The sequence below is a fragment of the Dipodomys merriami genome, unplaced genomic scaffold (genome assembly GCF_024711535.1).
Source record: "Dipodomys merriami isolate MVZ:Mamm:240054 unplaced genomic scaffold, mDipMer1.0.p SCAF_1, whole genome shotgun sequence".
NCBI lineage: Eukaryota > Metazoa > Chordata > Mammalia > Rodentia > Heteromyidae > Dipodomys > Dipodomys merriami.
Window position 1 is genome coordinate 8,277,683 of NW_027202270.1, and position 24,283 is coordinate 8,301,965.

Consider the following 24,283-nt stretch of genomic DNA (forward strand, 5'->3'; position numbering starts at 1 on the left):
AGAGGTAGCTGTGGGATCATTTATTTGTTCTCAGGTTTGGGATATTCACTGAATAAAATAAAATATAAAATAAACAAGGTGATGTAAAGATAAAGCAGAATTTCTGTGGTCAGTGTTTTGGAGTCCCTTTTGCCCATGAATTCTCCTCCTCGTACCTCCCCCAAATTTTATACCACACCTGAGTCCTGAGCTTGTCAGACCTTCCCTCCAGACTTCTCAATCCTGGCTCTATTGATATTTGTGACTGGAACATCCTTTGTTTTGGGGGCTCTCCTGTGCCATGTTGGATGCTTAGCAGCATCCCTGAGTTCTGTCCATTCGCTGCTAGTGGCACACTTCCAGTTGCGACAGCCATAATGATCTGTAGCCGTGGCCAAGTGTGTCTGTGGGGTAACGTGGCCCCAGTGGAGAACCACTGTGGTACCTGACTTCGCACTCAGTCGTTTGTCTTTGCTCATGTCCCACTAGTGTCATTTTCTCTAAGCTAGCCCTCTGGGCGCTAGGTCTTTCTGGAGGCCTTTCCTGTTCCCTTTACCACAGCCAGCGTCCCTCTGAAGTCACCGCCCTGGGAGCTTCCTCATCTCCATGAAGCCTTTTCCCAGTTGTCCTCACAGGGGCACGCCCTCGTGCCCGTTGCTGTCCCTCTTCAGCCTCCCCGCGGTGCTGATCACCTGCATGGCCATTCCCTGCTGACTCCATTCCTTGCTTCTTTTGTTTCTCACCAGTCACAGTTTTGGAATGTAATCTCCATGAGAGAATCACATCTACTTTGGTGGCCTGACTCCTCGACTGCTATAGAATGTAGGAAGTGCTTAATTAATATTGTTAAATTAATGAATGCCTCTATGAAATATTTTTTAAACCTGGAACTTTTCAAAGTAAGCTTCTCACCACTGTCTGAGAAAGTTTCATTAATGTACAAATGGAATATTTGACTTCAAGCTGTTGAAGAAATTGAGATTTTGTATTGGGTTTTAAAAATTAATCTCGGAAGGTCACCTTTTTATTTTACTTGAAAAATATATTTTACATATCCATATGCAATTCTTTTTAAAAGGAATTAACTTTCTGTGATTGGGTTGAACAACTATTTTCAAGTATATCTCTTTTTCCTCTATCCTGTGGAGATGTTGGACCTAGATTAATAATATAGACAGAGACTTAAAATTCTCAAGGACACTTTAGTATAAACAGTTTTCAAAAAAAATGCACCAATACAATCTCCCATAATCAACATTCCCAATCTCTTACAATAAGGCAACGGTCTTGAAATGATCAGAAGTAGGAATGTTATTTGTTCTTAGAAAATACACTTAGGAGAAATCTAACTTACAGACAACATGATAAAAATATAGAGAGATGTATACAAACATCTGTTAAGCTGCTTCATTGGTCATTCAGTGTTGAAGAACCCTTTCAGTGTTTTACTTTGTCAAAAGCAATTGTCTTGGCAGTTGCTTAAAGCTTTCAAGATTCCTGTTTTAAAATAAAGCAAAACAAAACATGTAGCTTCTGTGTTAGTTTGAAATTCAATCAAAACTCTCTCAATGATTCTGGATTTGGGGATTTTAATAATTTATTTGTACAAGCATCATATTTTTCCACAGCACTCTCAAAATGAATTATATGCAAAATCTATCTTTCAAGCAACGAAAGTAATTCATCTGCAGTATGGAATGCCTGGAGCCAAACCAAGTAGATTTTAGAAGACAGCTGCCAAATCAAATGACACAGAGTTGTTTGTTGGGACATGGAGCCTGGCTCACTTCAGAATTGTATGCAGTGGGCTTGCACAGAATTTACTTTTCAAAGGCAGCCGCAAATCTTTATTTCACCAAAGGGACTCGACCTAACGCCTGCAAATAGCAAATGTGTACTATGTTTTGCATTTAAGCCAAGGACAAGACTTTCCTTAGAAGACAGTTCTAGAAAAAAAGAGTTTCCCAACCCACTTAAAATGATACATTTCTGACAGTCCTTGATGTAGCTTTTAGCTCCAAAGTGTATGTAAACGTACACGGAAGGAAAGCACTCATCATAGAAAACCAGATGGGTCACACATTGCTAGAATGTTATTTCCATTTACCACTAAGAGCTCGGAGAGATGGTAGAAATAGGAGGCAGGAAATAGAGCTTTCTCATAAAGAGAAAGGCTGTTCCTATTTTTCCAACTGTTTTCTGAGATGAGTTCTTAAACTAAAGGAGACCTGATTATGCATATCACAAAGATTGGCCATATTCTCTTAACAAAAACCATAATCACAGCTAATAAAAGAAACACCCCGAATAAACCTGGTAGATTGGCCTAGCTAAATGTCGTTTATTGGTTTCACTTGGTCTCTTGGTTGGTTGGTGGAGGTCAAGGCATAATCAGGTATTCAGTCATTTTTTGTGGCATGTCTTTTAGGGTATAAAACATGATCTTAGCCGGGTGTTGGTGGCTCATACCTGTAATGCTAGCTACTTAGGGGCTGAGATATGAGGATTGTGGTTCACAGCCAGCCCGGGTAGGAAAGTCCATGAGACTTTCCTTTTGATAACCAGTTAACCACCAGATAATCAGAAGTAGAGCTGTGGTTCAAAGTGGCGGAGCACTGGTCATGAGCAAGAAGAGCTCAGGGATAGGACCCGCCGAGTTAAAGCCCCATGGCCATGACCACCACCACCAAAAAATGAAAAACAGAAACAACATGATCTTGTGCAAGGGGGTGGCATTGGAGGACATGAGAACTCTTAACTACAGATGCAGTCCAGCCATTTTAAAATCATTTCACATAATGACCTACATGATATTCCTTCCAGGAACACAAAGTTGAATCAATACTAGGAAATCCAGATGTTCACGTTGTACAGTAAGATGTCACTGAGGAAAATCATGGGTCATTTTTATAGAGCCTAAAACAGCACTTGATAACACTCAGCAAATTCCTGTAGCATTACCCTTGGTGGCAGATCCTACAAACACCCTTTGAATTAGGTTTTTCTTGCATAGCTGACAATGTAACCACATGCCCTGGAGGAGAGAGGGTACCATTGCTGTTGCTGGCAGCCCATAGGGATTTTCTTTTCTTTGGTTTGGTTTTCTGTTTTCTTAAAACCCAAGATTCAACCGAAGACTGACCTATAATGAAATCTCAGTGTAACAAGTGGTAAGGAAAGGCTGGTCAGTAATAATTACTATTGAGTGTGATGGGCATTCAAAGAATGGAATTTGGAAAAAGTGTAATTGGATTAATATGTAATTAGCAACAAAGAAAGCTAAATCTGCTGAAGTAAATTTATGATGAAATGTACCAGAACTATAGAACTTGATCCAGAGACAAAGTAGACTAAAGAGAATTATGGATCCCTTTCTTCTTCCAGGAGGAAGGAAGGTTCCCAGTTGCACTCCTGGGGTACTGGGTAGAGATAGCAGTTGACAGTACCTGGAGGTGAGGGACAAGTCTCTGATTAAGGGTGCAGCTGGGCGTGCAATACTCGCTTGTTTCTATGTGGATGCAGGAATATCTCAAGTTTGAAGCTCGTCTGGGCTAGGTAGTTGAGGCAGTATCGTATTTTTTTTTAAAGCACCAGGGAAAGAGAAGACATTAAGGATCTAGGGAGAAGAGAAGAGGATAAGGGACAGTAGCTATGAGAGAAGCTTTGGAACAATAGACCAAAGTCTGTTTTGGGCTTGGGGAATGGTATGAGAAATGGGCATTTAGCGTTTTTTCAGGATTTCCCTAAGTAGTAAGGCTTACTAATACCCTTTTCTTTTGTCTCCCTTCCTTTCCCTTTTGTTAAAATCTCCTGTCGTGATCTACATTGTTTCTCATAGGCTTTAGAGTCAAGTCTGTTTTTCTTAGACCTGAATCTATCCTTAGGCTGGTATTAAGAAGGGAGCAGAAAGGCCCAGATATATTGGGATTTTCCAACCATCTTACATAGAAGGTTTCAAGTCAGACTCATGTCTCTGGATCTGATGTTTGTGCTAGAGTGTTTTACTCAGATAATGTTACTATCATAAGCCAAACAAGCCAAACAAGACAGTTTCCAGAATTATATTCTGTGTATTTTCTCTCATTTTCAGGGTATTTCCGTGCCTGTGCACTGAGGTCCATTTATGACGTGATTTGGTTCGCTCTGGAAGGGTGTCTGAGCTTGGTGGCAGGCGCGGTCTGTGCTGAAGATTTAGCTCGTTATCATGATATCCTGTTTCATGTCCACAGCACAGTTTATGTGTCTAGCAAAACCTCTGCTCCTGGGGGTCAGCCAAACTTCATTTTGAGCTTAATACAAGTGTTTCTTCCCATTTAAGAAAGAACTTTAGGAAGATTAAAAATAGTTGGAATAAATATGAACAGCGAGCTATAATAAAAATAAATGTCTGAAATTAAAACTGCAGAGGACCACACCCTATTTCTTGTAAAGCTGTGCTTTTAGCCAGACTATGGCATATGACAGGATTAAGGCACTCAGTGCTAGCATCTTTGGAGAAAGGGCTTGGTGCCTGTGAATGCGGGGTGTTGCAGAAAGCCTGTCTTTTAGAGGACTCCCCTTAACACGCGCGCATTGTGTTTTTGTGTTTCAGGCAACTTTCTCCTGCACCTGTGAGGACCAGTACGTGGGAACTTTCTGTGAAGAATTCGACGCTTGCCAGAAGAAACCTTGCCAGAACCAGGCCAGCTGTCTCGATGCAGTTGAAAAGCAGGACGGGAGCAATTTCACTTGCATTTGCCTTCCCGGTAAGGTTTCCATAGTTTGTAGTTAATGCATCTCTCTGTAGAGTGTAGACCAATCAGTTAAGGATGGTTGAACAATCCCTCCCTGGCCCAGCTGTTGGGCAAGGTGACTGCCAGATCTCATGTTTCTGGAAGGAGGAAATTCACATCCCTAGGCTTGCTTTGTGATGTTCATATTCTACCTTTTTTTTTTTTTGTTCTAGGAGAATGATTTTTCTTGGTCAAACAGAGGTCCTAGATGTTTTAAAAAAAACAAGTCTACATGGTGCACTGGTAGCCTGTGATCCTAGCTGCTTGGGAGGTTGAGATCTGAGGATCATGTTTCCATGTCTGCCAAGTCTTAAGACTCTTCTCTCTAACCATCAAAAAACTAGAAATGGAGGTATGGCACAGGACGTAGAATGCTAGCCTTGAATGAAAAAAGAAGCCATGTGAGAATGCAAGGCAGTGAGCTCAAGTGTCGGCATAAAAACACAGTACTGGCATAAAAACACAGTTTCATAAGTATGTGCCAAGTGTGGGGTTTCACACTGTGCTGCATGATTGTGGTAGGTAGTTTAAGAAAAATCTAGAGTAAACTACAAAAGTTGTTATGTAATAAAGCCACTTATCCTGTGTGTTCATGTTCATTACTTTCTCTTTCTGTGTCTTCTGGGTTCTGATGGGCGCTTCTCCATAATGGGACAAGTCTGTAACACTTCTTGATTAGTAGGGGCTGTGCTTTGAGGTTAAGGGGGATTCTGAAATCCCATGAGCACACTGACTAAGAATGTCCTGCTCTGCCAGGCATCCTGATCAACGTAGTGTTCATTCAGTTGTGACAGACACTTCAGGGCCAAAAAACATTCAGTTTCCTCCATTTGTGTGATCAGATAACATACAAAACCCACATCATTTCTCTCCTGACTTCTAGCACTGTTGTCAGCCAGTCTTAAAGATGATGAAGAAGTTAGGGGTGGAGAAAGGGATGGAATAAAGTGGGGCTTGTAGGGATTAGGTATTCATTTTTATAAAATGAGACTCAACAATGTACAAGGCGCTAGATAAAAACTGAGAGTACTTGACTGATTTTTCCCTTTCAAAACTTAATCAGATCAAAGGGATCAATCAATAGTTTTGTGCAAAGGGATCAATCAATAGTTTTGTGTATTCTTTCGTGTGTGTGTGTGTGTGTGTGTGTGTGTGTGTGTGTTGTGTCTGAGTGTGTTTCTTTTTGTAGGCCTCAGATAATGGATATTTGTCTACATATTTTAAAAAGTAATTATAGCTAAGTGCTGGTGGCTCATGTCTGTAATTCTAGCTACTCAGGAGGCTGAGATCTGAAGATTACAAGGCCAAGCCAGTCCAAGAGGAAAGTCCATGAGACTTTTATCGCTAATTAACTACTAAAGAGCTGGAAGCAGAGCTGTGGTTCAAGTGGTAAAGCAACAACCTTGAGAGAAAAGGCTTAGGGACAGTGCCCAGGCCTTGAGATCAAGTCCCAATACTGGCAAACACACACACACACACACACACACACACACACACACACACACACACACACACACACACACACACACACACACACACACACACACACACACACACACACACACACACACACACACACACACACACACACACACACACAAAGTAGTAGTCCTTAACTCTTTTCAAACTAGTAGTTTGCTTTACCTACCATGTTGGCTTTTTCTCCTGGTCAGTAGCATCTTCTCCAAAAAGAATCTGTTACCTGATCTTTCTTTAAAGCTTATTTTAAAATAAGCTTTTATTTCTGTTCATATTCCTTGAATTGAAGTCTGTTTTGTCTAATCTTAATATTGCCATTAAAACTTTTGTCTAAGTAGTCTTTGCTTGATATAAGTTACTCACTCTATTTCCAACTATCCTGTTTTATTTTATTTTATTTTTTGTCAGTCGTGGGCTTGAACTCTGGACCTGTGCTCTGTCCCTGAGCTCTTCAGCTCAAGGTGAACACTCTACCACTTGAGCCTCAGTGCCACTTCCAGCTGTCCTGTTTTAGAGACAGGGTCTGGCTATGTTGTCCAGTCTGGCCTTGAACCCTTTTTCTCTCCATTGTCTCTGTTCATTCTTGCCTCTCCTCACACTGGAACCAGAATGGTCATGGAATTTCTGCCCTGTCCCATCCATACCCTGAGCTCTCTTTCTCCAGATAGCCACAGGTGAATGAATACCTGTGTCATACCTTACCTGCTTAAACTTCTCCCCCCTTCCTGGGCTCTGTTCTTCATTATGTGTTAGAATAGGTCTTGGTCAGAGAGAGAGACAAATGCGACTATGGAAGTGCCATCTGCATTACTCTCTTTTTGCTCAGCTGCTTTATGAGGTTTTTCTTACAAAGGGTTTTTTTTCTTTGTCAGTTCTGATTCCTTGCAATGGATTTTGCTCACTCTTATTCTAGTTCTACCTCTTAACAGTGTTTTCACTATAGTCAACTCTCACACAAACACACAATTAATATTTCCTGAGTGTTCTTGCACCAGTATCATGCTAAGTGCTTGAATCTACCATATTTCAGTTAGTACATTTGTATATGCTTGCATACCACTCAACATATTGACTTTTAAGTTTATAAGCTAAATCTAGCTTCCACATATAAAAAAGGAAAACATGCATCCTTTGTCTTTCTAGGTCTGGCTTATTTTACTTAACATAATTTTTTTCCAAGTCTTTCCTTTTCTTTACAAATGATAAAATACCATTCTTTCTAATGGATGAGTAAAATTCCATTGTGTATATATACCACAGTTTCTTGATCCATTTGTCCACTGAGAAGCATATTGGCTATGGTGAATAGTGCTGCAACGGACATGGTTGTGCTGGTGGCTTTACTGTATCCTTGTTTGTAATATTTTGGATAAATGCCCAGGAGTGGAGTTACTGGGTTTTAGAGTAGTTCTGTGTTTAACTTTTTGAGGGACCTTCACACTTGGAAAGCTATATTTTTCTTTCAGAAGAACTCTTTCAAGCAGATTAACATCTATAAATTGACCTCTGAGGCAGCAGATAACAAACATAGGAACCAACAACAGTGGGAAGTGTGCATTCCTTTATCAGTTTCCCCTCACTGTGCTCTGATTAAAACAAATGTGATTGTGCAGTATTTTCTTGCTTGAGGAATGTATTAATTCAAGTTGTCACCAGAGATTTGTCCCAAAAGGCTCCTTTATGAGGGTATTGTCTTTATACAGGGCTTGATTCTCTTGAGAAGATAACATTCCTTGGTAAGTGAAAATACAATTTTCATCAGAGAATAATCAGCTTCACATTCATGGCATTTTTGTCATTTTGTCAAAAGTTTATCATGTCAAGTGTCAATGATGTTTTTGATTCATAGCTAATCTAGAGATTATGAATGGTAGATTAAATTTGAATTGATCTAGTAGTAAACTCCTTTAGTTTTTCACTTGATTAAAAAATATAGTTTCTTGGAAGCAGGACTCTTGCCAATGTTGGAGAAGTCATACACATACAATATAAAATTGAACAATATAAAATTGATTATATATTATTGCTGGTAAAATTACTATTTCTTTTTACCACGTACGTCTGACACTTTTCTTGAAACTGTTTCGAACTTCAGTGCTTTTGGAAATGATGATATCAGCAATGTCAAATACTGCAGGAAGTGATTGAATTTAGAAACAGGGTTTTTCTCAATCATTCGTGGTCCCCCCCCCCCGCCCAAGCTTTGAGGTCTTGGGGTTGCAGCTCAGTTGTGAAGCACTCATGTAGCATGTGCAAGACACTGGGAAACACAAAATGAAAGGCTAGAAACATTTGGGTCTCTTTAAGACTACATGACAGAGCCAAAGAAGGGATGTAGAGGGCACTGAACACTCTGAAAGGCAACTCCACATTTGGACATAGTTACAGTTGCTTGGTTTTCAAGTGCCTGAGAAGCTACCAATCCCCCCAGTGCCCTGGTTGTCAGTGATGAGGTGAACAGGATGTGGACAGGATGAGAGCGAATGAGCGGCAGAGACCGATGACTTGAAAGATAAGCTGAATGGAAAAATTAACCTGAACAACAGGGATTGAGAAACATCTTTGCAATGGCTAATTTTAATATGTCAACTTGATTGGGCCATGAGGTGCCCATTAGCCGTTTAATCAGCTGGTATCTTGGGTGTGTCTGTGCCAGTATTTCTGGGTGAAATTAAATTTGAGTTGGTAGGCCAGTGAAGCAGAACACCATCCTACTGTGGGGCGGGGGTGGGGGGTGGCGCGGGGACCACATGGTAGTCTTGAATAGAAGGAAACAACTGACGAAAGGCCTTCTCCTGCCTGACTTCCGGAGCTGGACTTTGGAGTTTTCTGCTTTCTGACTTGAGCGGGAGCATTGACTCTTGGTGGGTCTTGAACCTGCCAGCTTTGGGCCAGCACTTCCGCCATCATTGCTCCACTATCCTGACTCCTTTGTGGTGCACAGACACATATGACATAACATTACATTACATAAGTCGATATATTTTGCTCCCCCCCCAACATCAGGACTTATTTCCTAAAAATCTTCCAATTTTAAGAATACAATTTTCCTTAAAGGACTGTTTCTTTTTCTGGGAAGAATAGCTCTGATACACATGCTGAACCACCACTGCCAAAATATTGTTAGCATTCTGCGAGCACTTTTTAGACTTCAACGTGGTATGTTGTTCCGACTAATTGGTGATCTCAGTCTATTTTTAAAAACTCCTCATTTCCAAGGCCAGGGGAAGGTAGCGCATCTTCCCAGCCAGCTTTACCTCAGAAACACTGGCTGACTCAGTGAGCCTCAGTGCCTTGGAACTGTCGGCCTGGAGCTCTACTCCTGAGAAGAAATTCCAGTTTGAATTAACTCGCTCCTCACCTTCTCCTGAGAAGAAATCCCAGTTCGAATTAGATGTGAGCCCTCACACCCAGCTGCCCTCAACTCAACGAGAGTGTGCTTAGTGGATCACGAATGCACTTTTAAAAAACTGTGTTAGTTCAGAGTTTCAGGCTGTAAGAAACCTCAGAACTTGCCGCTGTATGGGAAGCCTGGTGGCCGAGGGACACGTGCGCACCCACGAGGCTCCTGGGAGATCAGGTCCAGGCTTCTTTACTCTGTGCATCTTTAAGTCAGAGAGGTGGCTGCTCTCTGCCCCCTGAAAAGCATTAGTGGTTTCTCAAGTTTCCATCAGTTATGAACAGAGTAGAAGGTGTGGAAAGTTCTGACTGGTGTGACATCATTTAGCCCTTCTGAGGACCAGAGATAGTACCAGTTGCGACAAGGGAGGCAAGATCAAAATTACAACATGGCCCCTCCATGATCTCACATGACCTGACCCTCATGACTTTCTCAGTGCCTCCCCGCCATGCTTTCGCATCTTTAAAACAAAGGGGTGTGATAAGCATCTCTCACTCATTCTCTCCTTTATCCATTGTCTGTGCTAGGCACTTTCTGGGTGCTGGGGCTGCAGCTGTGAAAGGAGTGAATTCTGTGCTAGTGGAGGTTGTGGTGCAGTGAGGGAGGTGAACAAGCAGAATGCACGGATATGTGTGTTTGAGGGTGTGCATCAGAGTGTATACATCTGCATGCGTGTATATACAGTGAGTGTGAGTGTAGTCAACCGAAAGAGCCAAGTAGTGATTGGTACTATGAAGAAAAGAAAACCCAGTGGAGAGACAAGAGAGGTGGGTTTGGCACTGTCCACAGGGTGATGAGGTTGGGACTCAGAACGGGAAGTACTTGTGAACAGAGCAAGAGTCTTCTAGGCAGGAACAGCATGGATGCTATGGTCTGGATGTTTGTGTCTTTGGAAGTCCTTAGGTTGAAATGGAATCACCAAGGTAATGGTATTAGAAAGTGGGGTAGGAAGCCAGGCACTGGTGGCTCACACCTGCAATCCTAGCTACCTAGGAGGCTGAGATCTGAGGATCATGGTTCGAAGCCAAACTAGGCAGGAACATGTATGAGACTCATTTCTCCAATAACCATCAGAAACCTGGAAGTGGAGCTGTAGCTCAAACTGGTAGAGTACTAGCTTTGAGTACAAAGCTCAGGGACAACTCCCAGGCCTTGAGTTCAAGCCCCAGGACCAATAAGAAAGGAAGGAAGGGAGGGAGGGTGGGTGGATGATTGACACACAAAGGGTGCTATCCAGGAGGAATAAAGCCTCACCAGGTAGTGAATCTGCTGCTATTTTGACTTTAGATTTCCCAGTTCCTGACAGAAGCTGGGACAAAAGCTGGGCCAGGCCACCGGGAGGGCAAGGATCTTGTCCTGATGGCAGGCCATGGGAGCTTCTGAGGAACAACTTGGGGTGGGCCGCCTGATGTGTTCTTAAAGCAATCGCTGAGGACCCTGAGGTCACTGGGAAGCCAGCTAGGAGGCTACTGAGCAAGCAGGCCGGGATAATGGCAGCCAGACGCCACCCACAGAAGTGGGGAGGCATTGGTTAGGAATATACTTGAAGGTAGAGCTGAAAGGCACTGCTGTGAGTTGGATGTGAGGTCTGAGTAGCAAGGACTAGTGAACAACCTTGAAGTTTGTGTGTGTGTGTGTGTGTGTTAAGTAACAGCTTTATTGAAATATAATCTTCATATAATGGAAGGATACAACCCAATTTTTTTAATACATTCATAGAGTTGTATAATCATTGCCACAATCTTAGAATTTTTCATTACCTCAAAACAAGCACTCCACCTTGGAGTCATCGTCCCTGACCTGCTATCCAGCCCTATTTTCCTTTTCAAGCCCTAATAGTATTTCCTTGTTTGGACGCACCCTGCTTTGTTCATGCATTCACGCGCTAATAGAGAGAGCAGCTGTCTTGGATATGCTCTGTCCTCTGTCCTCTTCCGGAGCCTGCCCCCCCCCCAGACCCGCATCTGTGTTCACCTCCCTTTCGCTGCAGGATTCCAGGTCTGTCTCTCCTTTCTCCTGCTTCCCGTCTCCCAGGATTCCCAGGTTTTCTCAGTCATCAAGGATTTAGTGTCATGGAGACTCAAAGTTGGTTTATCTTTTCTTCCTCTCCTCCCTTTTTTTCTTGCTTGTCTTTTGTCTCCTTTTCCTCCTTCTGCTCTTCCCTCCTGGCTGTTTCCTCTCCTTGTTTCCTTTCTCCTCCTCTTGCTTCATGACTGTCCCCCATTGGCTGGTGTCCAGTTTGAGATTCCTGCCTGCTCACTCACATGGCATTTCATTGCAACCTCCCCCACCCCCCCACTCATTTCCAGGGCTCTTTCCTAGTCCTCATCTCGCTTGTGGTCGCCATCTTTTCAGAAGCATTTCCATGCGAGGTTGTTTCAAGACCTTTCCAACCTTCTCTGCCTCCCTCCCTCTTCCGCTATTCTCCTCTGCCTTTGGTAGCAATCACTCATTTTGAGCTGTCAACGCGCAGATGGCTTCCAGACCCTCCTTCCAGCCTGGCCTCTCACCTCATCCCCAGCACAGTTATATTGGGCCTGGCAGAGATGCATCTGCTCACACCTCAGGTGGTGCCCACCTTCCTCCCCCCCTCACGTGCCCCCCAGCCTGGCTTTTCCTGCACCTCCAACTTCTATCAATTTGGGCGCTGGGCCATGGTGGCTGCCTCCCTCATCTCCTCCGTTTCTGGACTCTCACCAAGTTTGCTTATGTCTGACGATTCTCCATCTGCCCCTGTACATCCTTCTCCTGAGTCAGGTCCTGAATGATGGTGGCAGCGCTCCGTGCCTCCCTCTGTTCCACACTGCTCCAGCTGCACTGCCAAGGCTAGGCCTGGGGGGGGGGGCGCTGCTCTTCATTTTTCACACCACCTTGGGGGAAAGTTCTTTGGCTTCCCTGGGTCTCAGTCATATCTATCTCCAAGTTGGGGGTGAGCAGCGGCGTTCATTGTTCCACAATCCAGTGGCTGCCATGAAGATTCCCTAAGACCACACACGGGGTGTGCTCAGACACACCTGGAAAGCAGGAGGCACTCAAAATGTCAGCTGCTGTGGTCGTCCTAATTGTCAGGACAAAAGTCCGAGACCCTGCGCAGGGAAGAGCCGGGCCTCTACCTCTTGATGGGGCCTGTCTGCGAGCCGTGGAGGGAGGCCGGAGCCATCTCGTCCTGGCTAACACCATGAGAGAACCAGGCCTGTGGCCCGGTGCTGCCCACTGTCCTCCCCCTTGGGCCTGGTCTTGTTGCTGCTGTTGTGTAAAAAATGTTTGTGATTACTTTGGCTCCTTAATGTTTTTTCCATTATTTTACGTTTGAGTCAGCATTTGTACTGTAATATGAGAGAGTTTTGTTCTGATGTTTCTCGTACACTCACACAGTTCTTCTGTTTCCCATTCTTCCTCTCTGTTTGGTGAGTTTCATTATACTTGTATATGTGCCTCTCTCTGTAATATAAATATACGTTGTGCACACACGTCACATACATATATGCATCCATACCGCACACATACATACACAAATGTCCTTTAGTCTTCTTTACCCCTCAGTTATTTCCTCCTTTCCTGCTCTTTTTTACTGATCTCTTCTTAGACAGTCCCCCTTTTATAGTCATGTCCCATTATCATCATCATCATCATTATCATCATCATCATCATCATCATCATCATTTTAGGTTTATACTCAACAAATGAGTGAGCCTGGCTTATATGACTAAACATGGTGATCTGCAGTTCCATCCATTTTCTGCAGATGATGAAATTTCATTTCTTTTTTTATGGCTAAGTAATAGTCCACGGTATGTACATGTATATGTATGTTTATATACACACATACAACTACAGTGACTCTTGTGAACAGAGATGCAGCAAACATGGACATGCAGGTATCTTTCTTGTTATGCCCTATGGTGGTAAGGTAGAGCTATGATTTATTTTTCATTTTTTGGAAGGATCTACAGACTTATTTCTATAATGGCTATACTAGGGATCCTTATTCCAAATTCTTGCCAGCATAAATTTGTTGTTGCTGTTTTCTTGATGGTTGCCATTTTGATTGGGATGCAATGGAATCTTAGTGTAGCTTTGGTCTGCATTTACTTTATGGCTAAGGATGTTGAATATTTCTTCATGTATTAATTTTTAATCATTTTATTTCTTCTTTTGAGAACTGTTCAATTCACTTGTCTATTAATTATTAATTATGTGTTATTTTGTTGTTTAGTTCTAAACTCTTTGCATATTCTAGATATTAATCTTTTGGGTTTTTTTTTTTTGCCAGTCCTAGGGCTTGAACTCAGAGTCTGGACACTGTTCCTGGGCTTCTTTTTACTCAAGGCTAGCACTCTACCACTTGAGCCACAGCACCACTTCTGGCTTTTTCTATTGATGTGGTACTAAGGAATCAAATCCAGGGCTTCATGCATCCTAGGCAAGCACTTTACCACTAATCCACATTCGAAGCCTAGATATTAATCCTTTGTCTGTTGAATAGCTGGGAAAGATTTTCTCCTATTCTCCTATTCTTTGGCTTGTCTCTTGATTCTGGTAATTGCTTCTTCAATGTGCAGAAACTTTTAAATTTGTTGCAGGCAGATTTGTCCATTCTTGCTCTTATTTTCTGGGCAAGTAGAGTCCTAGTCAGAAAAATAATTACCCATGCTTTATGTCTTCTGGAGTTTTCCTACTTTCAAAGTTCAGGTCTGACAATAAGGTCTGTGATCCATTTGTTGTTGATTTTTGTAGAGAATCAGTCTTCTGCAGGTAGGTAACTAGTTTTGTCAGCACCATTTGTTGAAGAGATCTTTTCTTTAGTGGGCACGTTTGGTTCAAAGATCAGATGGCTGTACCTGAATGGTTTTATTTCTGTGTTCTCTTATACTCTTCCTTGGTGTCTGTTTTTGTGCCAGTACCATGCTAATTTTTTTTACTATAGCTCTGTAGTATAATTTGAAGTCCAGAATTGTGACACAGTATCACAATACTCTTTTCTTAAGATTAAGGGCATGTGGTTTACAGTCTGCTGATCTCACTGAGTTCCACATTGAATCACTCACCAAGTATATTTAGGTTCTTTGAGCCTAAGTTTTCTTTGAAATGGTACAATAGTATTATATTAATTAATATAATATTAATTAATATATTAATATAATTAATATTAATATAAACACACAAATACCATACACATACCTATGTAAATTCATATGCAACACACATATGCTTATATGCACATAACACACAAACATACATGTATGCCCAACATATATAAACATGAGAAAAGATACACACATGCACATACATACATTTATTTTTTCCTAAGTACATACACACATAATCACCAAATTAAAAGGTACAAGCTTCATATGTAAATCTGGTCTATATTAGCTCTGCAATGTCTTATTTCATTACATTTCAATGGAATTAAACAGATTATTTAAAGAATAATCCATACCAGATGCTGGTGGCTCACATCTGTAATCTTAACTACTTGAGACACTAAGACCTGGAGGATCTTACAGTTTGAAACAAGCCATAGCAGAAAAATCTGCAAACATTCATTTCGAGTTAACCAGCAAAAAGTAGGCTGGGAGCATGGCTCAAGTGGCAAAGCATCTGCTGTGAACAAATGAGCTGAGAAAGTGTGTTAGTCCTGAGTTCAAGCCCCAGAACTGGTTAAATAAATAATCGGCAGAAAACAGAGGTGGAGTCATAGCTCTGGTGACAGACTACCTACCAAGCAAGGGCCAGGCCCTGAGCTCAGACTCCAGTACCCACAGAAATAGTATTTCATAGTACTTACATGCTTCTACCTTAGTGCACAAGGAGTGTCTGTCTTGTCTCCGGTTGTAACAATATGGTCAACCTGTCAAGTAGAACATACAGTGAATACAGTAACAGGCACAACCATTGGGCTGAAGGGCTCTCATTTGTGGAGAGAAGAAAGTACGCCACCAGTGCAGCGATTCATGGCTTTTGGATGTCATGCAGTATCTGACTTTCTCCCATAAGCCTCTTATCTTTCCCTCTAGAATCTGAATGAGATGAATAATAATAATAATAGTAAGCATTAAAAGATTGCTTGCTGCCTGTTTCCTTGGTTAGTACTTGCTTTAGAATCACTTGGAGGGTTTGTTCAACCTCAGATTGCTGGACCCCATCCACGTTGCTAGGATGCTGCTGGTCCGCGTGCAGTGATGACAAGTGTCCACGTGATGCTGGTGGGGGGAGGGGTGGAAGGGGAGGTGACCATTCTAAAAACAAAGGAGGAGGCAACAATGCTGGATAAGAAATGTACTCATTACCTTGCTCATGTAACTGGAACCCCTCTGTACAGCATTTTCACAATAAAAAACTTATTAAAAAATACCCCCCCCCAATAAAAGTGCCTTGTTCAAAGCAGAGAGATCAAACAAGAATGGCATACTGCTTTGCAGATTCAAAAAGAATCCATGCATTCTGCACTCATTCAGAAACGATTCTCTTACCTCTGAGGTGTGTGCCAGGGGCAGGGAATGCTGGGGTGTGTAGCTGATCCCACTCAGCTGGGAGCTAGCTGTCTTAATTTCACCCATGGAAATGAAGGCGAAGTCAGTCTGCGGACTAGCTGAGTATTGAATTGCCTTCCTGGAACTTTAACTCCCAGAGCTGCTGTCCTTGGCCTGGTGCTCGCTGCCTGTGGTTACTCACTAAAGATGCTGTGTTTCTAACCTTGAGACTCATTTCTATAACTCAGCTGAATATCAGCTTTCTCTCATACTTCTATTTGTATATCATAGACCTCCATTTTAATTACAGTTTATGAACTGCCTCTTGTAATGGGCCACATACAGCTTTCCTTCATTGCCTTTGGTTTTTAAACCATGTTTTTATTTGATCAGATGTATGTGTGTTTCTCCTATCCAAGTGGATCTTACTCTTTTTCTTTCCTGTTCAAAATTTTGCTTCCCAGCATTGAAATTGCATGTCACTTAGATAGGGTGTCTTTTTTCTTTCTTTTTTCTTCCAGTACGGGGGCTTGAACTCAGTACCTGGGTGCTATTAATTTTCTTTGTTCAAGGCTAGCACTCTACCACTTGAGTCACAACTTTATTTCCAGTTTTTTGGTGGTTAATTGGAGACAAGAGTCTCATGGACTTTCCTGCCTGGGCTGGCTTTGTACTGTGATTCTCAGGTCTCAGACTCCTGAGAAGTAGGATTACAGGCGTGAACCACAGGCCACAACTGCAGTTCTTTAAAAGGAAAATTTTATTGCTGGGATGTAGCTCAGTGGCAAAGTGCTTGCCTAGCAAGAGCAACGTCCTGGGTTCAATCCCAGTACCAAAAAAAGAGAGAAAAGACAAAAGAAAAATTTTTGCTATCAGTATGTGCGGCTTAGAGTTTTTAAATAAATTTATAAATGGGAATCAAAATTCATTAAAGAAGCCATTAAAAGTGATCTTTAAAAAAATCTCCTTTTTGGAGGAATGCATATAGAAATATTTATAGGTGAAATGAAATTCACTTTAAGATTCCTCCTAGAGAAAATCTGAACAAATGAGAAGATCAGATTAAAAATTTAAATTATTTAAATGTTAATTTAAATATTTGATTAAAATTAAATTATTTTATGCATAAAATGATGTGTAAAAATGATCGTAACTGTTGAAGTTAGGTGGTGCATATGTATGGCTTTTACATGTGAGTTCTTTCTGTTTAAGTCTGTCTAAAATTTCCAAATTAAAAGGTCAAAGAAAGTGCTTGTCAAATTTTTCTTCAAAGGACTTTGAACTTCACAGAATCCTTCATTCTTCTTTTGTTCTTTCTACCTGGCCATGAGTTTTCATTTTATGGGACTCAGTAGTTACCGTGCTAAGATCTTCCCAATAACAGGATTCACAAGGCCACTCAGGTCTTGGAAACCATGGGACCTCTAACAGCCCACACATAATCAACCATCTTTTACCTATTGTTCAGTCTCTGGAGGCAGGGATTAACAAATAACTCTCAGCAAGTCCAGCTGAAGTGTACCCATACACAGGCTGTGAGTTAAGGATGTGTGTCAATGGCTTTTGCTTTGTATCTATCTCTGTTTCTAGGACATGTTTCCTCTGCATTATTTTGTTGTTGTTTTTTTCCTCCATACTGGACACCTATTCATTGATGATGGTCCCCTGCCTTCGGCATAAAGTTGTCTTTAAGGGCTTGGGTGCAGGTGCTTGACCCCTTGGTGATGTGAGCAAATTGCTTTCCCTTCCCAATTCTGTCTCCTTGAGGGTGATCACATTGTACTGACCTGATAGAGTTTCAGTGAGGATGAATTTTTAAAAATGGATATAAAAATAAGTTCTCTATTGTGAATGCTAGCTACCATTTTTAGTCAAAGGTTATTTCTACACCCCTCTTACAACAAACAGCTCTCCTTACACTTTGAAATTAGAACTTCTGTTTGGAAACATAGTCTTGGTTTAATATTATTATATGGAGATATTCTCTCCTGGCATTTTGAAGTTGTCATTGGTCCTGACGTTAGAAAGTTTAGTTTGAAGGCTCGAAGCTACAAGCTAGACTGAACTAGAGTCTCCTAGACTGCTTTGAAGCATGGGAGGATGGGTAGGCCGGAAATACTTGCTTCACATTGGCAATCTGTGATTTCTATTAGTCAGGTAACTGAAGTTCAGACCAATTATCTTCCATCTAGTACCACTGACTTATTTTTGCAAATATCAGGTGCAAGAGCTAATGACAGTCTTTCAAAATAATAATTTAGAAAGACAACTTTCTGTGTAATGAAACCATCCGAGAAATATGTAAGATGTTACAGTATAATTACAATTGTGTTGAAAATATGTGTGGAAAAATTAATCAGAATCAGCTCCAGAAGCTGGGCTGTGGTGGCTCACACTTGTAATCCTAGCGATGATAACTAAGGGCATCTTTTTTTTCTCTTTTTACGTTGTCTTGCATTTTCAACTATTAATTTCATATCTATTTCCCACTTTGTTTTTTTCTTTATTGTGTTGTGGGATAGTGATACTTAGCTAAAGTCATAAACACATTTTAACCTTCGCAAGCGCATTGTCATTATCATGGTCTATAAAGCTTATGAACTCTACAAACTGACACTACAGCTATTTTTTCTAAATTGGGTGAAATGTGCATTTCTTTCCTTTTGCTTAGTGTAAGCTATTCCTTTTTTCTCTCTCATTCCCTCCCTCCCATCGCTGCCCTGGAGTTGTTTAGTTCATTTTCATCAGTGTCCAGTGCAGCTGTTGTTTATTCTCTGTTGTTTATTCTCCTGTTTCCCTCTGATTCTGTGCCTCCTCCTAGTTTCCTTCAGATGTGCATAGGCACATACCATGTGAGAGGTCAAGAACATGGGGTCATCTAAAGATGATGTGACAAATTAAGAAGAGGTCCTTTGTTTCTTGAGTCCTGTTGACTTTGTCATATCTCCTTGCAGTTTGAATTTAACATCCACATATCAGGGAGACCATGTGCTGTTTGTCTCTCTGATCTTGGCTTACCTTGCTCCCCATGATTTGTTCTTTCCCTGAGAATGCTATTATTTTGTCCTTTCTAATGGCTGTGTAATATTCCATTGTATATAAGTACCACAATTTTTGGATCCATTCATCTGTAGTGGAGCGTTTGGGTTGTTTGTATACCTTGATTATTGCATATCTTGGCTATTTTTGGATCCATTCATCTCTAATGGGACAATTGGTTGTTTGCATATCTTGGCTATTGTGCTGCAATGAACACAGATGGATTCTCATGGCTCTAAAATATTATAAATAAAAAATGTCCATACCCAGACATTTTTCCAATGCTTTTTCTGTGGGTATTGTGATGACTTGGGGAAAGTGACCATCAGACCACCTCCTCATTTAGGTCCAGCCCAACAAGGAAAGTTCTTTTTATTTTTGAATCTGGTCATGGGGCCTGAACTCTGGGCCTGGGCACTGTCCCTCAGCTCTTCAGCTCAAGGCTAGTGCTCTACCATTTGAGCCACAGCACTACTTCCAGCTTTTTTTCTTTTTGCTTATGTGGTGCTGGGGAATCGAACCCAGGGCCTCCTGCATGCAAGGCAAGCGCTCTACCACTGAGCCACCTTCCCAGCCCAAGGAAAGTTCTTACTTCAGTAGGAAGCCGTGAGCGGTACAATGACATTCAGCTTTTGGCTTCTGAAGGTCCCACCACATAAACATAACCCTAATTTGAAGGCTTTTCCAAAGTAGATGCGTTTTTAAACTATGATTCTAAAGTGCTAGGGTTGTTCTGCCATATACCTGCAAGAGATCCAGGGGATGGCGGAGAGACTAGAAAGCTGCTGCTACCTTGGGCAGGTACCAGTTGAGCCCATCAATTGCTGGCGTGGCTCATGGTGGTTTGGGAACAATAGCACATCTTATAAAATGTCCATCTTGTACTTTGCAGGTTATACCGGAGAGCTTTGCCAATCCAAGATTGATTACTGTGTCCTGGATCCCTGCCGAAATGGAGCAAAGTGCACCTCTAATCTCAGTGGCTTCTCCTGCGAGTGTCCCGAAGGTGAGCTGGAAGTCATTACCTGGGGTACATTTTCATTCCCACTTCAAAGCAAATAGTCATTGTATAAGTGTTTAACCTTAAATGCCTGAAAACCCTACACAAGAGAGCTTCATTTCATTTATAAAAGAGAAACGGAAGAGGTCCGTAAGTAGAATAGCTTGAAAGTTGTCTGAATATTACACATAATGTGGAGATTTGGGTATCGTTATGAAGACTGAATTTCTGTAATGAAATAGTCTCTTCCTAAACATGAGGTTTTACTCTTTCAAGTTTCTGTTTTATTAGTTTTTGCTCTCAGTTCACATTAAAAATTGAGCTTAAGTTTCATCTACTCTGTGTGTGTGTGTGTGTGTGTGTGTGTGTGTGTGTGTGTGTGTGTGTGTGTGTGTGTGTCTGTCTGTCTGTCTGTCTGTCTGTCTGTCTGTCTGTGTATGTGTATGTTAGTACTGGGGCTTGAAATCAGGCCCAGGGTGTTATTCCTTAGCTTTTTTACTCAGGGCTTGTGCTATATACCACTTGAGCCACAGATCCACTTCTGGATTTTTTTGGTGGTTAATTGGAGATAAGGGTGTCATGGAGTCTCCTGCCCCAGATGGCTTTGAACCACAGTCTTCAGATCTCAGCCTCCTGAGTAGCTAGGACTATCGGTGAGAGCCACCAGCATCTAACCTCTGTTTTTTTTTTTCACCATCAACTTTATACCATCTTAGAAAATGTAAAAACTCCTGGAGCAGCACATCTTTAGAGCTTCTTTTATTTTAGAAAGTTTTCACAGTTGGAATAATAGAAGCAAGGCAGATAATCACAGGTGGAACTTGATGTTCACGGAATGATTTTGTACTTTGAAGAAATTTGGTTCCTGTTTGTGCTTGGAGGGATGCTGTGGAGCAGATTACTTTTAAACCTTTAATGTTGTAAGAATAACGTGGCATTAGGGGATTCTCCCCTTAAAACTCTCCCGTCAGCCCTCGATCCTCAACACTGACATTGACAGCTACATATAATCAAGTCTCTCTTCTACAGAGATTAAATGCTGAGCCCCAGGTATCTCAGGAGCCATGTCTGTGCTCAGATCCCCTCACACTGTGCATGTGGAGATCCTGGAGGAGGGCAGTGACACTGGCAGGCGGCCACCAGCCTCCCAGGTCACCTGAGGGGCCAGTGTCCCCATGGACTGCACCTGTGATGGGTGGAGCTGCCTCCTGGTGTGGAGACGCAGACACCAGTCAATGAAGGGTGGATTCTGGTCTCTGCTTCTTCTCCCCTGGGCGGCGGCTGAGGAGGACACATTTCTTTCTGATCAGATATTGGGGCCTCTGTGATAGAGGCTCCCATGACCACATGTGAAAACTGGGTGTCTTTCTCTGCTTGGAGGTCAAGAGACTTGTGTCTGGGCCTGACAATGAAATGGTAGAGCACAGAGGCCCTGAACGTGGCTTTTAGAGTCACACTGGTTAGGCTGGAAGTCTAGGCCTACCTCTTCTTCCAAACTCTTCCTATTCTGGGACTCATTTTTTCTCCTTTCTAAAAGAAGGGTGATGTTAGTGGACACCTTATCCATTAGTGAATAGAAAAGCCCTCTGCAATGTGCGAGAAGTTGGTGTTGAACATATTACTGATTATAATGATTAATTACTCACATTACCTTGAATGATATATCTATATATCATATCTACATATAAATATGATGTCTGTCTATCTATTATCTATTATCCATCCATCCATCCATCCGTCTGTCTGTCTGTCTGCTTGTCTGCCTGTCTGTCTATCTTCTAGCTTTCCTTTCCTGGTTATAAAGTAGGGAGACTAGCCTGCTGTGTTTGAGGAATTTTATTCCTAAAAATCTTTGACTCTCACATATGAGGTTAAGGGCTTCTTGCTCACTTCACAAATCCATCTTGTTTCCAGTAAATGTTGATAGAGAAAAGTTCCCTAACCTCTAAATGCCACCAGGGAGAGACTGGGGCCTCAACCATTGTGTCCGTCCGAGGCTCCTGCAGGTGAAATCCCACTGCAGTGCGCTGCAAGGCTTTATCTGAACTATTTTGTTTGCCTGCATTTTATCGCCTTGAGTCATCTAGCCATATAAATCCTCTCTTCTAACTCAGATTTCAGTGGTAATGCTTTTCATCTTAAAGGGATTTATAAGGCAATAACAACACATGTCATAAAAGTTGTCTTTCAAATAATGTGTATTGTTCAGAAACGAAGCACTTTATCTATTACTGGCTTGGGCATCAGGTAGCTCTTGGGTTCGGTTGCTGTGTGCTGTGCCCTGGGGTGCAGCATCTTCGTGAACAACTCTGAGCACGAGGGACGAGAAGACACTGTAGTAAAGGAAATGTACTCATTACCCGATTCATGTAATTGTAATCCCTCTCTATGTCTCCTTTAAATTAACAGTAAAGTAAATTTCAAGGAAAAAGAAAAAGAATGGCAAGGCAAGCCAAGAACTGGCGGCCTTGGGGTCAAGCCCCAGCGCTGCTGTTTACTTGTGATTCCATCTCCCCAATTTCATTCCCCTTCTCCCGGCCCCAGGATCTGAGGATGGAGAAAAACAGTTTTCTGTTTTCTTCTGTCAATAGGCTTCTTCTCTGTGTTTTTCTGAAGTCTGGCCACCTCTTTTGTAATTCCTAATGCTCTTCCTTTCTTTATCTTTCCAGAATATAGTCACACTTTGGATATACCGACTGCTCATTCACAGAGCAAACATAAGACTCTGATTTATATTTTTAAATAAAATATTCTAACAAAAAAGAAAAAGGAAAATTCTGTCCTGGACCATGTGAGCTCATATGTGTTTACATAAGAAACACACAACAGGTCCTCATAAACACCAAGCCTGAAGCAAATGTGGTTGCTTTGTTACAGTCTGATAGTATTCCTAAATCACCCCTCTACTTAGGAGTCGTAGCTGCTGAGAGTCTTCTGTTCTGAATGGATAAAGAGTTTCACCTTCTGGAAACAAAGAATATTGAGACTTACAAAGTATGAGCTTGATTTCTGTGTTTGGCGCATGCTGATTAAGTTTTGTTTTTATAACTGAGTTCTTTTTTTCCTCCTCCCCCCCACCACGTATAGCAGTTTCTCTGAGATGTTTTTGAATAGAAATACTACAAAAATTCTGCTTGTTTTCTTTTCTCCAGTAGCAGTGGGGACCACAGCTATACTAACGGCTCGTGAGCGTGCTATCCCTAGGTTTAACTCCGCTTTCTGGTGGTACCTTTCAGAGTGCCATCCGAGAGCTGGCATGACAGTCAGAAGAGGCAAGCTGATACGTGAAAGAGTGAATAAGGATGTCTTTATGTCTTAGTTCTAAGGAAAGATAGGCTGTATTCATAGACAAACACAAGTTTTGATTCTTAAGGTTTGCATCCATTTTTGTGCATGGAAGTTATGGATCATTCTTGTAACATTTTAACTTGCAAAAGTCTAGTTTGTGACTGAGCTTCAACTTTCCTTTTTTTTTTTTAACCTTTCATAGTGGCAACAGATCAGCAGTAACAATACATTGGCAGCCAGGAAATATCTACCATTTGTAAAGCTCCTACTGTGTGTTATGCACACTTTGACATTTGAAATTACTAGTTACTATGATGTAACAGTGGACAGTCCTGGCTGTTTGAATCTGAATCTGTCTTTGATCACTTCCTGCCTGGTGACCTTGAGCAAGTGATTTGAACTTAAATTCTCATGACTTCATTTTCCCTCATCTCTATAGTGCAGGTGATATTTAGTTCCTACTTAATGAGGCTGTCCTAAGGATGAAGTAAGCTATGAATCGATAGTGCTCAGAGCAATGTCTAACAGAGAGTGGAGGATTAATAGATGCCACTACTTAATTCCTGCAACAGCTGAACAAAGTGGATACTATAGGATTAATTCCAAGTCTCTGAGTGTAGTACACCCAGAAATATAAACTCTGCCTTGACTCTGAAGTCCATGTTCTTTCCTCACCCCAAGTTCTTTCTTTTAGGAGAGCTGTCTGTCTCTTTTTCTGTCTGTCTCTGTCTCTCTGTCTTTCTGTCTCTGTCACTGTCTAGCTTCTTGAGGGTAGTATTGCTAAAGGGTTTTGCATCTCTTAGAGCATCTAGCTCTGAAGGATACCGGAGCCAGTTGTTGAATGAATGAA

At 41.7% G+C, this 24,283-nt stretch overlaps 1 protein-coding gene and 1 non-coding gene across 2 annotated transcripts in view; one reads left to right on the forward strand and one right to left on the reverse strand.

The window, feature by feature from the left end:
• Positions 1-24,283, forward strand: part of Dner (delta/notch like EGF repeat containing) — a 283,104-nt gene that overhangs the window by 181,912 nt on the left and 76,909 nt on the right. Inside the window, exons 6-7 of the mRNA XM_070015431.1 lie at positions 4,571-4,724; positions 20,038-20,151. Of these exons, the coding sequence (XP_069871532.1) occupies positions 4,571-4,724; positions 20,038-20,151 (268 nt within the window). The remainder of the gene's footprint in view (positions 1-4,570; positions 4,725-20,037; positions 20,152-24,283) is intronic.
• Positions 19,648-19,712, reverse strand: Trnaa-ugc (transfer RNA alanine (anticodon UGC)). Its single transcript has one exon. It is a non-coding gene; the product is annotated as a tRNA-Ala (tRNA).